This window comes from Oppia nitens, unplaced genomic scaffold (genome assembly GCF_028296485.1).
Source record: "Oppia nitens isolate AA-2021 unplaced genomic scaffold, nextdenovo-longstitch-racon4-pilon3 scaffold20_pilon_pilon_pilon, whole genome shotgun sequence".
NCBI classification, from domain to species: Eukaryota; Metazoa; Arthropoda; class Arachnida; order Sarcoptiformes; family Oppiidae; genus Oppia; species Oppia nitens.
Genome location: NW_026533200.1, coordinates 1,635,117 through 1,651,190, shown reverse-complemented (window position 1 = coordinate 1,651,190; position 16,074 = coordinate 1,635,117). Strand labels below are relative to the sequence as shown.

General features: G+C 26.0%; 1 protein-coding gene across 1 annotated transcript in view; it reads left to right on the top strand.

Moving 5' to 3' along the window:
• Window positions 1-1,292: 1,292 nt before the first annotated feature.
• Window positions 1,293-16,074, top strand: part of LOC128953172 (filaggrin-2-like) — a 30,657-nt gene continuing 15,875 nt past the window's right edge. Inside the window, exons 1-2 of the mRNA XM_054298646.1 lie at window positions 1,293-1,392; window positions 1,961-4,538. Coding sequence (XP_054154621.1) covers window positions 1,293-1,392; window positions 1,961-4,538 — 2,678 coding nt within the window. The remainder of the gene's footprint in view (window positions 1,393-1,960; window positions 4,539-16,074) is intronic.

Here is a 16,074-nt window from a genome sequence, read left to right as displayed (position 1 = left end):
ATTGGTACTATCAGATTTGCACGGATCTCTTACATCTGGACATATGGGAAGGGATCGTACTATGAGTGAAGTTTACAGGCGATTCTACTGGCCAGAGAGAAAGAAAGATGTGGATAAATTCGTCAGAAGCTGCAATTGTTGTCAACGACGAAAAAATGAGACGACATACCCAAGAGGTCTATTACATTCAATCTCGATTGAACACCCTATGGATCTCATTGGTATGGATCTGGTTGGACCGTTACCCCGTAGTAACGACTACCGATATCTCGTGGTTGCCGTCGACTATGCTACACGATTTGTAATTTTGGGAAAAATCAAAGACAGACAGCCGCAAGGAATAGCTGAATTCTTTATAAAACGAATTTGTCTAAGATTTGGTTGTCCGACACGAATATTGACTGACCAGGCAAGAGAACTAATATCGCAAGCAATGGAAGTTGTATTTCAAAGCTTTCAAACACAACACAGTCTTTGCGCTCCTTACAAGCCATCAACACAGGGACTAGTAGAGAGAACAAACAGAACGATAATAAACTCTCTCTCATTATACTGTCATAGCAATCAAGATAATTGGTCAGCAGTTATACCTTATATTGAGTTTGCCATCAATGCGTCCGTCCAATCCTCTACAGGAAAATCACCATTTTATCTGATGCATGGTTTTCATGCCCGTAAACCTATAGATGTTGCATTCTGTCTACCATTCGACAGTCCAAAACAAACAACTGGCGATTATTTAGCTGACGCCAGGGAAGTAGCCCGAGAATTTCTAAAGTCAGCACAGGACAAACAAAAATTCTATTACGATCAAAAACGAAGTCAACAATTTTTCACTATTGGAGACATTGTCGGAAGTTACAAACTTTTACGACAAAAAGGGGTTAACACTCAAATGCAATTAAGATATTTTGGACCATATAAAGTGGTCAAAATACACGGTGACCCCCCAAATAACTATACAATTGAAAGCCTCTCAGACCCAAGAGATAGGACTAAAGTGCCAATAGAGCAATTAAAACAATGGTATTTAAGAGACCCTATCGAAACAGAATATTTAGATGAGAATAGCAGCCCAAAGATCAACGATATCTCGAATGAAACAAATGATGTTTCACGTATACATGTCAGTCTGCGAACTGATATTAATGATATAGAGGAAGATTATAAGACCCCTGATGAAAAAGTGGTCGTCTGCGAGCTTCCACAACCTGTTAACCATCTGGCAGCAACAAATGAAGACATCATTTCGTCGGCTGCTGTATCGACGTCACCTATCCAATGAAGAAAAGATGTTCTACATTGGCGGTTCTGAATTACTACACGTAGAAAATTTGGTTTCGCGTTGGTTACCCATTTGGTGGTCAATTCGACTTCAAATATTAAATCTAAGTATAGCTTAAACTATTTATCCGCTTTAGATATTGTAACAATTTAAGCAATTGATGTTATTTTATTATAGTTAGAATTTAGATGTTGTAATAAGCATTATAAAATACCAAAAAAAAATTTGTAAAATGAAATATAAGACTTATGTAAACTCAGCTCGAGGGTCCGAACTGTCGGTCAGGATGCCGATAAAATAGATTTGTTTATACAAAATTTAGTTGATATAACCAGATGGTTATATCAACTAAATATAACTTAAAATAAACACCGCATACCATTCCTATAAGGAATGGTATGCATAAACAAAACATTTTTCTGTATCGCATCCAATGGGATGCGATACAATCGGCGACTTTAGCTCGCACCCCACCCAAAACCGCACACACAAAACTAGTTGTGTGTGCGATCCCCGAGCAGAGTGCGAAAAAGACTATGTATTAATAGAGTTGAAAATAATTGAAAATAAAGTAAAGAAAGAAAAGTATATGAAAAGTAATGAAATAATTTATAAGATAGTGATTGAAATAATAATAAGTGATAAAATAAAAGTAATATAAGAAACAGTGAAAAGAGAGGAAAGAGGACAACACTCGGGAGGACAACAACACACACTCGGGAGGAGAACAACACACTCGGGAGGAGGACAACACACTCGGGAGGAGGACAACACACTCGGGAGGAGGACGACACACTCGGGAGGACAACGCACACACCCACACACTCACAACACACACTCGGGAGGAGAACAACACACTCGGGAGGAGGACAACACACTCGAGAGGAGAACAACACACTCGGGAGGAGGACAACACACTCGAGAGGAGAACAACACACTCGGGAGGAGAACAACACACTCGGGAGGAGGACAACACACTCGAGAGGAGAACAACACACTCGGGAGGAGGACAACACACTCGGGAGGAGAACAACACACTCGGGAGGAGAACAACACACTCGAGAGGAGAACAACACACTCGGGAGGAGGACAACACACTCGGGAGGAGAACAACACACTCGGGAGGAGAACAACACACTCGGGAGGAGAACAACACACTCGGGAGGAGAACAACACACTCGAGAGGAGAACAACACACTCGGGAGGAGAACAACACACTCGAGAGGAGAACAACACACTCGGGAGGAGAACAACACACTCGAGAGGAGAACAACACACTCGGGAGGAGGACAACACACTCGGGAGGAGGACAACACACTCGGGAGGAGAACAACACACTCGAGAGGAGAACAACACACTCGGGAGGAGAACAACACACTCGAGAGGAGAACAACACACTCGGGAGGAGGACAACACACTCGGGAGGAGGACAACACACTCGGGAGGAGAACAACACACTCGAGAGGAGAACAACACACTCGGGAGGAGAACAACACACTCGGGAGGAGAACAACACACTCGAGAGGAGAACAACACACTCGGGAGGAGGACAACACACTCGTGAGGAGAACAACACACTCGGGAGGAGGACAACACACTCGGGAGGAGAACAACACACTCGAGAGGAGAACAACACACTCGGGAGGAGAACAACACACTCGGGAGGAGAACAACACACTCGAGAGGAGAACAACACACTCGGGAGGAGGACAACACACTCGGGAGGAGAACAACACACTCGGGAGGAGGACAACACACTCGGGAGGAGAACAACACACTCGAGAGGAGAACAACACACTCGGGAGGAGAACAACACACTCGAGAGGAGAACAACACACTCGGGAGGAGAACAACACACTCGAGAGGAGAACAACACACTCGGGAGGAGAACAACACACTCGGGAGGAGAACAACACACTCGAGAGGAGAACAACACACTCGGGAGGAGAACAACACACTCGGGAGGAGAACAACACACTCGAGAGGAGAACAACACACTCGGGAGGAGAACAACACACTCGAGAGGAGAACAACACACTCGGGAGGAGGACAACACACTCGAGAGGAGAACAACACACTCGGGAGGAGAACAACACACTCGGGAGGAGGACAACACACTCGAGAGGAGAACAACACACTCGGGAGGAGAACAACACACTCGGGAGGAGGACAACACACTCGGGAGGAGAACAACACACTCGAGAGGAGAACAACACACTCGGGAGGAGAACAACACACTCGGGAGGAGGACAACACACTCGAGAGGAGAACAACACACTCGGGAGGAGAACAACACACTCGGGAGGAGGACAACACACTCGAGAGGAGGACAACACACTCGGGAGGAGAACAACACACTCGGGAGGAGAACAACACACTCGGGAGGAGAACAACACACTCGGGAGGAGAACAACACACTCGGGAGGAGAACAACACACTCGGGAGGAGAACAACACACTCGGGAGGAGAACAACACACTCGGGAGGAGAACAACACACTCGGGAGGAGAACAACACACTCGAGAGGAGAACAACACACTCGGGAGGAGGACAACACACTCGGGAGGAGGACAACACACTCGGGAGGAGGACGACGCACTCGGGAGGACAACGCACACACCCACACACTCACAACACACACTCGGGAGGAGGACAACACACTCGGGAGGAGRACAACACACTCGGGAGGAGGACAACACACTCGGGAGGAGAACAACACACTCGAGAGGAGAACAACACACTCGGGAGGAGAACAACACACTCGGGAGGAGGACAACACACTCGAGAGGAGAACAACACACTCGGGAGGAGAACAACACACTCGGGAGGAGGACAACACACTCGGGAGGAGAACAACACACTCGAGAGGAGAACAACACACTCGGGAGGAGAACAACACACTCGGGAGGAGGACAACACACTCGAGAGGAGAACAACACACTCGGGAGGAGAACAACACACTCGGGAGGAGGACAACACACTCGAGAGGAGGACAACACACTCGGGAGGAGAACAACACACTCGGGAGGAGAACAACACACTCGGGAGGAGAACAACACACTCGGGAGGAGAACAACACACTCGGGAGGAGAACAACACACTCGGGAGGAGAACAACACACTCGGGAGGAGAACAACACACTCGGGAGGAGAACAACACACTCGGGAGGAGAACAACACACTCGAGAGGAGAACAACACACTCGGGAGGAGGACAACACACTCGGGAGGAGGACGACGCACTCGGGAGGACAACGCACACACCCACACACTCACAACACACACTCGGGAGGAGGACAACACACACACACCCACACACTTACAACAACACACACTCGGGAGGATACACACACACACTCAGAAGGACACAAATTCATTCGGGGGGACAACACACACTCGGAGGACAACACACTCACTCACAACACACACACTCGGGAGGACACATTCGTTCGGGAGGACACACATTCACTCAGGAGAACACTCACACACACACGGTGATTATGATTATAAAACACTTAGTATTTTATATGTAGTAGCACGCTTGAAGGTGCACCACCCAATCTATAATTATTATTTTATGTAGTGTCTCACTATAAGTTTCAGTAGCCAATCAATAATTATTTTTCGTAGTAGCACACTATTAGTTTCAGACGCCAATCAATAATTACATTTAAGTAGTATCTTACTATAGGTTTCAGTAACCAATCAATAATTATTTTTTTTTGTAGTTGTACGCTAGAAATTTCTGAAATTACTTAATAATTTGTTATGAATCCTATTAGACCGTTACAATAGTAAAAAGGATACAAATTATCAAATTTTAGTTAATCGAATAGAAAAAATAGATAAATATAAAAATGAAATATATTATAAATTTTAATATATTTATTTGATGCTTAAATTATGTGACATCGATCATAATGCGATATCATATTGGGTTCTAAACAATATTTAAACATTTAATTGTTATAATTAAATAAATTATATGTATAGTAATATCATGAAAATAATTGTCAAAAAAATACTATACTATGTAGATTATATTTAAAATTATTTTATTTATTTTTGTGTGTGTGTGTATTAAGTGTGTTATGTGACATATATCTATAACATCAATGCATAAATTTAAAAAAATCATTAAAACATATTTTGCAATTAATAATTAATTTGATTGATTTTGTAACATTTAATTGTTATATATGTCTATTAATCAATACCTAAGCTACTGTATATAGACATACAGCATTGGAAAAGTGATTATTAATTTATTATTAAAAAATTTAAAAAATAGACATTTTAGTTTATAAATTTATCACAAGATATTGACTTTGAAACTGATTTCAATCAAGATATCAATAAAAAACTAAATATATAAAAATTAATAATAATATAAAATTTTCTATTACTTTAACATGTCTGTACAACAAACACAGTGTATACACAAGTAATGGGATATCATTTTGAAATTAAAATCCAAACAAAATACAAAAACGAAACAAAATACAAAATCCAAATTAAATTCTACATGTTATTATTATTAATGATTTTTTACAGTAGGGTTTAATTAATTATACACAAATATTAATAGTGATACTATTTAAAAAAAATATTAGAAAAATGTGATAAAATAATGTCATTATTAATCATTATCAACAAATAAATATATTGCAATTTATTAAAATATATGTTTGTTGTTTATTAATAATAAAAATAATAATTTTTATAATTACTAAAAAACTAATAACTAACAAAAATAAAACTTAATGTTTGAATACTAATGTGAACTTTAAATTATTTTGATATTATTTATTAATTAATAAGATGAAACTTTTAGTTATAAAATTTGTGATGTTATGTTAGGTGCAGACGATATCACTCATACATGCGATTAAAATGTGATGTCATGTTAGGTGCAGACGTTATCACTCATACATGCGATTAAAATGTGATGTCATGTTAGGTGCAGACGATATCACTCATACATACGATTAAAATGTAATGTCATGTTAGGTGCAGACGATATCACTCATACATGCAATTATAATGTGATGTCATGTTAGGTGCAGACGTTATCACTCATACATGCGATTAAAATGTGATGTCATGTTAGGTGCAGACGATATCACTCATACATGCGATTAAAATGTGATGTCATGTTAGGTGCAGACGATATCACTCATACATGCGATTAAAATGTGTTGTCATGCTATGGGGGAAAGCTATTTTATTTCCCCAAAATTAGGATAAAGGGACCCTGTACTACTTTTTATTTCAAGAAAAAAAATTAAATGTATGATATAAATTAATTGAATTTAATTTGATGATAAAATAAATCTAAATTAAAATAATTTTTCATATCATATTTATTTTACGCTTAAATGAGATGTCATGTTGGGTTCTAAAAATTTTTAAACATTATTGTTATAATATTTTACTCTATTTTTTTTAAAAACAATTTCACGTCTTTATATACTATTATAAATTTAAAAAAAAATTAAATATAATTTCTAAATGTATATAATTAAAATTTATTATTAGAAATTTACTTTATATAAAATATGTTTTGTAATGTTTTATGTGTTTTGATGTTATAATAATAGATGATTATAAAATTATAGAAATAATTTTATTTTTGTTTATCTATGCATTCAGTATATTACCAGTTAATAAATATTTATTTATGTTTTTTTAAATAACAAATATTATTATTGCAATATACTATATATAAATAATTTATTATAATTAAATAAATTATATGTATAATTGCATATAAACACATGTTTATCATTCAAATAAATTTTCTAAAAAAAATGTCACAAAAATACTATTGTATCTATAATATATTTATAATTATCCAAGCTATTGTATATAGACATACAGTTTTTTTGGTTACATACCTAAGCATTGGAATTGGTATTTATTATTTAAAAATTTTTGTAAAAAGTTATAACGTTTATAAATTTATCACATGTCTTTGAAACTGATTTATTATAAGATATCTAAAAAAATAAATAAATAATTTTTATAATATAAAAATGAAAAAATATTATCTAAATATTAATATTGATATAAAATTTTCTATTACTTTAACTTGTCTTTAATATGTCTGTACAACAAACACATTGTATATACAAGTAATGGGATATAATTTCTTAAAATTAAAATCCAAACAAAATACCAGTGTTTACTACTATTACTACTCATAATAAATTTTATTTAAAATATTATTTGTTTTATTAACATTTTCGTTTAATTTAAATTTTACAATATATATTATATTACAAAAAAAAATTTATAATAGAAAAAATAAAAAATAAATATAATAATATTTCTACATATTTAACTATTAACATTTATATACAATAATATATATAATTACTAATATAAAGCAATTTTTAATGCTTAATGTTTTGAGATAATATTATATATAACTTAAATACAAAATTTATTGTACATATGTTATTATTAGTAGTTTTTTTACAGTAGGGTTTAATTAATTATACACAAATATTAGTAGTACTACTATTTAAATATATATATAAGAAAAATTTCTTAAAATTAAAATCCAACAAACAAAATACCAGTGTTTACTACTATTACTACTTATAATAATTTTTATTAAAAACATTTTCGTTTAATTTAAATTTTACAATATATATTATATTAAAAAAAATTTTATAATTGAAAAAATAAAAACAATATATATAATAAATATATTAATATTTCTACATATTTAACTATTAACATTTATTTTCAATAATATATATAATTATTAATATAAAACAATTTTTTAATGTTTAATGTTAATTTTTTGAGATAATATTATATATAACTTAAATACAAAATTTATTGTACATATGTTATTATTAGTAGTTTTTTACAGTAGGGTTTATTATTAGTATATTAGTAGTACTACTATTTAAATAAATATATAAGAAAAATATAATAAAATAATGTCATTATTAATCTTTACAGCAAATAAATATATTGCAATTTATTAACAAATATGTTTAATGTTTTAAGTTACTAAAAAAAGTTATCATGATTTTTTTTATCTTTGTGTACTATGATTAAAAATACATGACAGGAAAAACAGGATAGTTTTTAAGAAATATATTTCTTATACATAAAACGGATAAATAAAAATCTGAAAATTTTAAACGTAGTGTCGTAGCTCTAACACTGCTTAAAATCGTGTGCTCCTTTATGGTTTGTCCAGTAGATAATTAGCCAGTTTTATCATCTAGTCCATTGCTATTTATAATAAAATATAAATAAGTTATAAATATATATATATATTTTTAAAAATTTTAATACAAACCAAAAATATTGTTATTAGACATAAATGTTTTAACATAATTTTGTATGGTTTAAGATATCAACTGAGGAATTTTATATAACTTTGATTTACTCAAACTATCTTTTTTATTTTTCCTAATAAATTTTGTTTGACACTTGTTTTACATTTTTTTTGGCGTATAAAACATTTCTAAATTTTCATTATTAGTTTATTTATTTGTTTTTTTTTCTAATTCTTGCATAGATTTTTCCCAAAACAGTTTTATAAATATTAGAAGGTACAGAAGTTTTTTTTGTGCAACATATGAGTCGATAACATTTTTTTTAGTGAATTAAATATTTGTCTTGTTTAAAATTTTCGCATCGTCTAAATCTATTACGTTTGTAATGGTACAAATGTAAGAAAAATATCACTATTGTGTGATATATAGTTAAATGTTTTTGTGGTAAAATTATTTGTACTATTATGTTGTTAGGTAAAATTATTTTTTTTTAACTAGCATCATCTCTGTGTAACAATGTATAGTTATCATTAACAACATCAATTTGTTTTTTCTTTCATTAACATAGAAAAAAACGCTTGTTAAGGTTTAGGTAAAATTGGTGTTTTTTGTCATATATATAAAAAAAATTTTTTAATATTTTGATTTGGTTAAATATTTTATTGATTTTATTAATTTGAAATTTTTTTTGTTGTTGTTTTGAATACAAAATTTTCGTTATCTTTAAAAGATTCAAGTAAAATAAAAATAAATATATTTTTTAAATATGTATATATATACTTAATTATTATAATTATATATTATTTATAAAAATAATATATATTTTGACTTACCTTCTAAAACGTTAATGTCATTTTCAATAGCATCCATAAAATAAATAAAAATTATTTTTAAAAAAATTTTAAAAATATACATTTTTCAATAATTTTTTTATTGTTTGTTATTATTATATAATAATAAAAATGTCTAACAATATTATATAATTGAATATTAGAATTAATTTAATATATTAACATATGTTTTTGTTGCTTATTATTATTTATTATAGTCTATACAGTAATATTTTATATTTATATATTAAAATTTTTTAAAATACATTAAAATATACAATATTTAGTTTGTATATTAATTTTATTTTTTATTTAATATATTGCTGTTTCATATTATAATTTTTACATGTAATAAATTATTTTCTAATTTAAATTTAATTAAATAAAAAAAATTCAATTATTATATATAGTTTTATAGATTTAATATTATTAATGTTAATGTAATTTATTTGACTATATTGTTTTAAACGATAAATTAATTTATAAAAAAAATTATTATTAGAGTTTTGAATTTGTTAAATATAAACATATTAAAGCAAACAATATTAGTATAATTTTTGCTAAAAAAATACATAAAATGTATTAATTTCTAATTTTAAGTTTCTTTATGTTACTATCTTGAAGCTATAATTGTATAAAAATTTATTATTTTTGTTAGAAACTGTAAATTTAATATTTATTAAAAAATTTTTAATTTATATAACTTCTTAAAAGTTTAATTATTTAGTAATGGCTGCTGATTTATTTAAGTATTTATATTAATTATTTAAATTTTTTGTCTTACTAAATTTATTGATAAAATTATTATAATATTTAAATAAAACATTTAAAATATTAAAAGTATATTTACATTTTTTAATAATATACATTAATTTATTATTAAGTTTTTAATCTTATTATAGTATTTATTGGTAATTATTTTTTCAATGAATTAATATTTTTAAAATTATACTAATTTTTTAAAATTTATTTATTTATAAATTGTAACAATAAATCTTAACATTATTTTGATATCAAATTTTTAATTTTTTTCAAAATACGTATAGTTAGTTATTTGTAAATTGTTAACTATCTTATTTAATAATTATGATAAAAAATAACATGATAAATTTATAATATTAAAATTTATCATACTATTATTAATAATTATTAGTTAATAACAAGTATATTGTATTTTAAATTAAATATTTTAATATATATTTATTAAGTTTATTTTTATAATATAAGTTTAATAATACAGTAATTAATATTAGATATATATAAATTTAAATACTTGTTTTTTTAATTTATAGTTAATTTAACTAACAATTATTATAAAATATTAATCAATATTAATGTAATAATTATTTTAATAAAAATTAAAAATTTGTAATAGATGATTAACAATTTTTTGTTTGGTTTTTAGTATTGTTTTATTTCTACAAATGTTTTGAACAATTAATTTTAATATTTTATTTTTAGCAAACTGTATATATATATATATAAATATATCAATAATTATGTTATTTATATAAAGTTAACAATTAGAAAAATTAACCTACGAAAATTTTTAATTATAATACATAAACTAATTTTTTTAAATTAAATAATTTTTAATCTATTATAATATAGAAAATATTTTTTGTTTACTAAAGCTATCATATAATTCAAATTCAATGTAAATTATTAAAGATATAAAATAATTATTGAAATTTTATTGCAAACTAAAAAAAATGTAATTTTTTAATGAAAACAATTTCATTTATTATTAGTTTATTATTAATAAAATATCTTTAATAAATTTAGCATAATTAAACTGTTACATATTACTATACTATATAAGTATATGTCATATTAAATATAGCAAATAATTTTAAACAAAAATTTAGTTTAAAAGTTTATACAATATTTTTATAGATTAGTAATTTTTGTTTATAATTTAATTTTTAGTTATTATTATTATTATTATTTTTTTTTGAGTTGTCTATAAGTTTATTGTTGTTGTGGTTTATGGTATAAGATTCAATAAACTTTTCAAAATTTGATCATGGTCAATCTTTAAATGGTTTGTTTGATTTGTTAATATTTCTTTAATTAAATATCTAAACTTATATGGATTAAATTTTTCGGCCAATCGTTGCGCAATCTCTTTATATAAAAATATTTGACCCTTGACGGATGCCAGACCCTAGATGGGTGCCAGACCCTGGATGGGTGCCAGACCCTAGATGGGTGCCAGACCCTAGATGGGTGCCAGACCCTAGATGGGTGCCAGACCCTGGATGGGTGCCAGACCCTAGATGGGTGCCAGACCCTAGATGGGTGCCAGACCCTGGATGGGTGCCAGACCCTAGATGGGTGCCAGACCCTAGATGGGTGCCAGACCCTGGATGGGTGCCAGACCCAGGATGGGTACCAGACCCAGGATGGGTACCAGACCTCAGATGGGTGCCTGTCCCAGGATGGGTCCATGATCCCAGATGGATGCCTGTCCCAGGATGGGTCCATGATCCCAGATGGATGCCTGTCCCAGGATGGGTCCATGATCCCAGATGGATGCCTGTCCCAGGATGGGTCCATGACCCCGGATGGATACCTTGCCCATAATAAACATTTAACGAGTCTGTAATACTGGACGTGTAGCTCTTAGCATTACTTAAAAGATAGAAAAATAGAATACTCAGAGTTAACATAGGAAAGCCGCTCGTTCCTTAGCCACGTATTACTATAGGTTATCACTACAAGAGTCAAAACCGTAAGGTAAGTGGTGTATTGCCGAGTGTTTGGTTTACATAAGTAAGGTTAGACAAGATTAGATACCCGTAATATACCCACTTCCCCTACATTAGTATGATAATTTGTCGGCAAATGTTTAATTATAATAATTATTATTAATTATAATTTATTGTTTAAAAATTAGTTATTGTATTACTGTATATATATTTATCTATTTGTAAAAGTAAATTAATGTTTTCGAAAAAAAACTGTAATTTTAATTATTTGCTAAAAGTTAGTAGATTTATATAAATTTTATTAGAATTAAAATTATTAGATAATAATTATGAACGCATTATGAATAATTATATTTATTTATATTTATTATTTTAAATAAAATTAAAAAACTACTAAATAAATTGTATTTAATACTTTACATGTTTTAATAATTTTATAAACAGATATTTTTTAAAATTTTATAAAACTAGAATATATAATTCTCAAATATTGAGCTTTTGAAATAAATATAAAGTTATTGAATTGTCTATAAATAAATATTTTTTATTTTTAATATAACCTAAATAATTTTTTATTCAATTATTAGAAATTATTAGAAATTTGAATATATTAGAACAATAAAATATTTATTAAAAACTGTTATTTTTTTATTAAATAATTTGTAATTCGTATTTTAAAATCTAAGCTGTTTACTGTCAATGCTCGTAACTTAACTAGATATTTTTTACAATATTGATATAAGAAAAAATATTAATACTAATAAAAGTTATTAATTAATAGTATTAAAGATAATTTATAAAAACTTAATATTTGGTTTTACTGATAGTATAGACATATATTTATGTCTAAAATTATGATCTTAAAAATACGATATGTGTTTTTTAAAAATTAAATTAATCATTTTATTTTCTAAATTAAAATAATTTATTAAAATATTTTGTTGTTGTAGTAAATTATAGTAAATAAATAATAATAATTTTAATTTCAAATACTTGTTTAAGTGTAAAATATATTAGTAATTAAATTAAATAAATCATTCAATCTAAAATATCTAATTGATTATCTATATTAACTAATAACTATAATAATATAAATTTAATATAACATTATTATAGTCTTTTATTTATATATATATATATATATATATTAACTATAATATCAATATATATTTTTTAAAATATTGAGCTTTATAAATATAATTATAAAGTTACTAATGTTATATTATAATAAGTATTTAAATTTTACAATAACCTAAATAATTTTGTATTCAATTATTAGAGATTATTAAAATTAGAATATATTTAAACAATAAACAATTTATTACAAACTAATTTTTTTATAAATTTTATTATTTTATTAATTAATTTGTAATTTTTATTTTTACAATTAGTTTACAATTTTAATAATTATTTTATTAATAATGTTAACATTAAAAAATAGAATTAAATAATTAATTATATAAAGAAATGATTTAATATTAGCAATGCTTTGACTAATTTAAAAATTATATTTTAATATTTTTTTATAAATATATTTTATTAGTATTATAAAAACAAACACAATTAATTTAATAATAAATTATATAAGAATAATTAAATATGTTTTCTAATTAATATCATTGATTATATACAAAAATTTTAAATAAGATTTTATTGGCAATAATTTATTTTTTTTATGTGAAAAATTTTATAAAAACTGTAAATTTACAAAAATAATTTTATAATGTAATTTATATAATTATTTTTGTATTATCATTATTAGAGACTTTGGAATTCTTAGTGACTTTTATTATTATTAATAAAATTTTTACATTAAATAATATTATGCAGTTATTATGGCTTATTTTAATAATAAAAAAATTTTATTTATAAATCTTAAATTATTAATAGTAATAATATTTTTATATATAATATGATTTATTACATATAATTAATAACAAATTTTGTATCATAAAAATACTCATAAAATTTATTTTGCTGAGACATTTTTTTAAAATAATTTTTTTTAATGTTTATAAACAAATAATTACAAATAAATTATTTTTTAACGTAATATTTTTAAAATTAATATATATATATATTAATAATTATTAAAATTCTTTAATTAAATTTCTTATTCATATTATATTAATTATTAGAATTATTAATAAACAATTTTAATTTATTAAAATTATAACTTAATAGTGATTTTCTATTATACATTTTATTTAAAATTATTTTATTTTTTATAACTATTTGAAACTGTAAATTTTTAAAAAAAAATTAACAATAATGTTAACTATAAGTTGTAATATATTTTAAAATTAGGTGCGACACATGTGCTGTATTTAAAATAAAAATAATTTATTTGAATGGTATAAATAAATTATTTTTTAACGTAATATTTAAAATATTCTTTAATTAAAAGTATTATTCATTTTATTTTTATAATTCATTTAATTTTTATTTATTTTATATAAAAAACTATATTTATATACAATAGTTATATTTATTTTAATATAATTATAGTATTAAATAATTATAATAATATTTTTAACTGTTATTGATAAAAGTTTATATTATTATAATAATTTCATATACTATATACAAATCAATAGAAAACGTTTTGATTTATTAAATTTAATTATTAATGGCTATTGAATCATAAATTAGAATTTGATAAATATACGATTAAAATAAATTACAAAAATAACTAAAAAATTATAGATATTATTTATTATTAATTTAATATTTTTTTTTAGTAAGCATTTAAAGTTTTAATTAATTATAAATCTAAACAAATATTAATATTTTTTTATTATGAATTATAAATATATTATATTAGCTTATGACGTAAACATATTATTATTTTAATTTTCATATAATTATTAATGTTTTATTATCCTATTTTTAAAAAATTGCAAAAATGTATCTTAATAGATTATCTAAAAATTAATAATATTATTGTTTACTTTTTTTTAGAAATGTTAAACTGTAAATTATAATTTTATGTTAATATTAATTTTTAATACTATTAATGTTTATTATTTAAAGTTTTTTGATTTGATAGATTTTTAATTTTTTTTTATTGTTTTGGGTAATGATATAAAATATTATTTTGTTTAGTTTATTATAATTTATTATGATATGTTAAGTTAATGTGCTAGTTAATGTTAAGTTAATTTATACTATGTATAAATAATTAGTTTTCTATTTAAAAAAAAATATTTATTTATATTATTATATAAATTATAATAAGCTGTAACTTTTTAATTGTCATATAATTATTATATATTAATATATTTATAAACTAATAACTTTAGTCAAAACAAGTTTTTTCAATTTAATATTAATATAAATATATGAATAATAATTGTTTATTTTATAACATTTTTATTTCAGTTATAGTAAATTATAACAAACTGTAAATTTTTATTTTATTGCTAATAATGTTTTATATATAAATCTATAAATATTTTTTATAGCTTCCACCGACATAACATTATATTAAATAATTTAATTAGAATTTTTTTTTATAAATATTTAAAAAAAAAATTCAATTATAGTAATACACAATTAGTTTGATAAGATATATAATAATTATATACACAGTTATATTAAATTATAAAAAACTGAAAATTTTTAAATTATATTTTCAATAATGATTTATATAAATAACTAAAAAAATTTCTTAATTCTCGTTACAAACAATAATATATTAAATATTTATTATACCTATTTTTATTTATTAAAAATATAAAATTAATTTAACATAAAAAATATTTTTTATTAGATAAAATCTATTTTAAATTTAATGTATTTATTTTATTTTATTTATCTAAATTATTACTTTAAATTTTTCTTAAATATATAATTTAATTAGAAATTTAATTGATTAGAAATAGATTACAAAATTTAATATAGTTATTACTTAATTTTTTTAAGTAATACAAAATTAATTTAATAACATA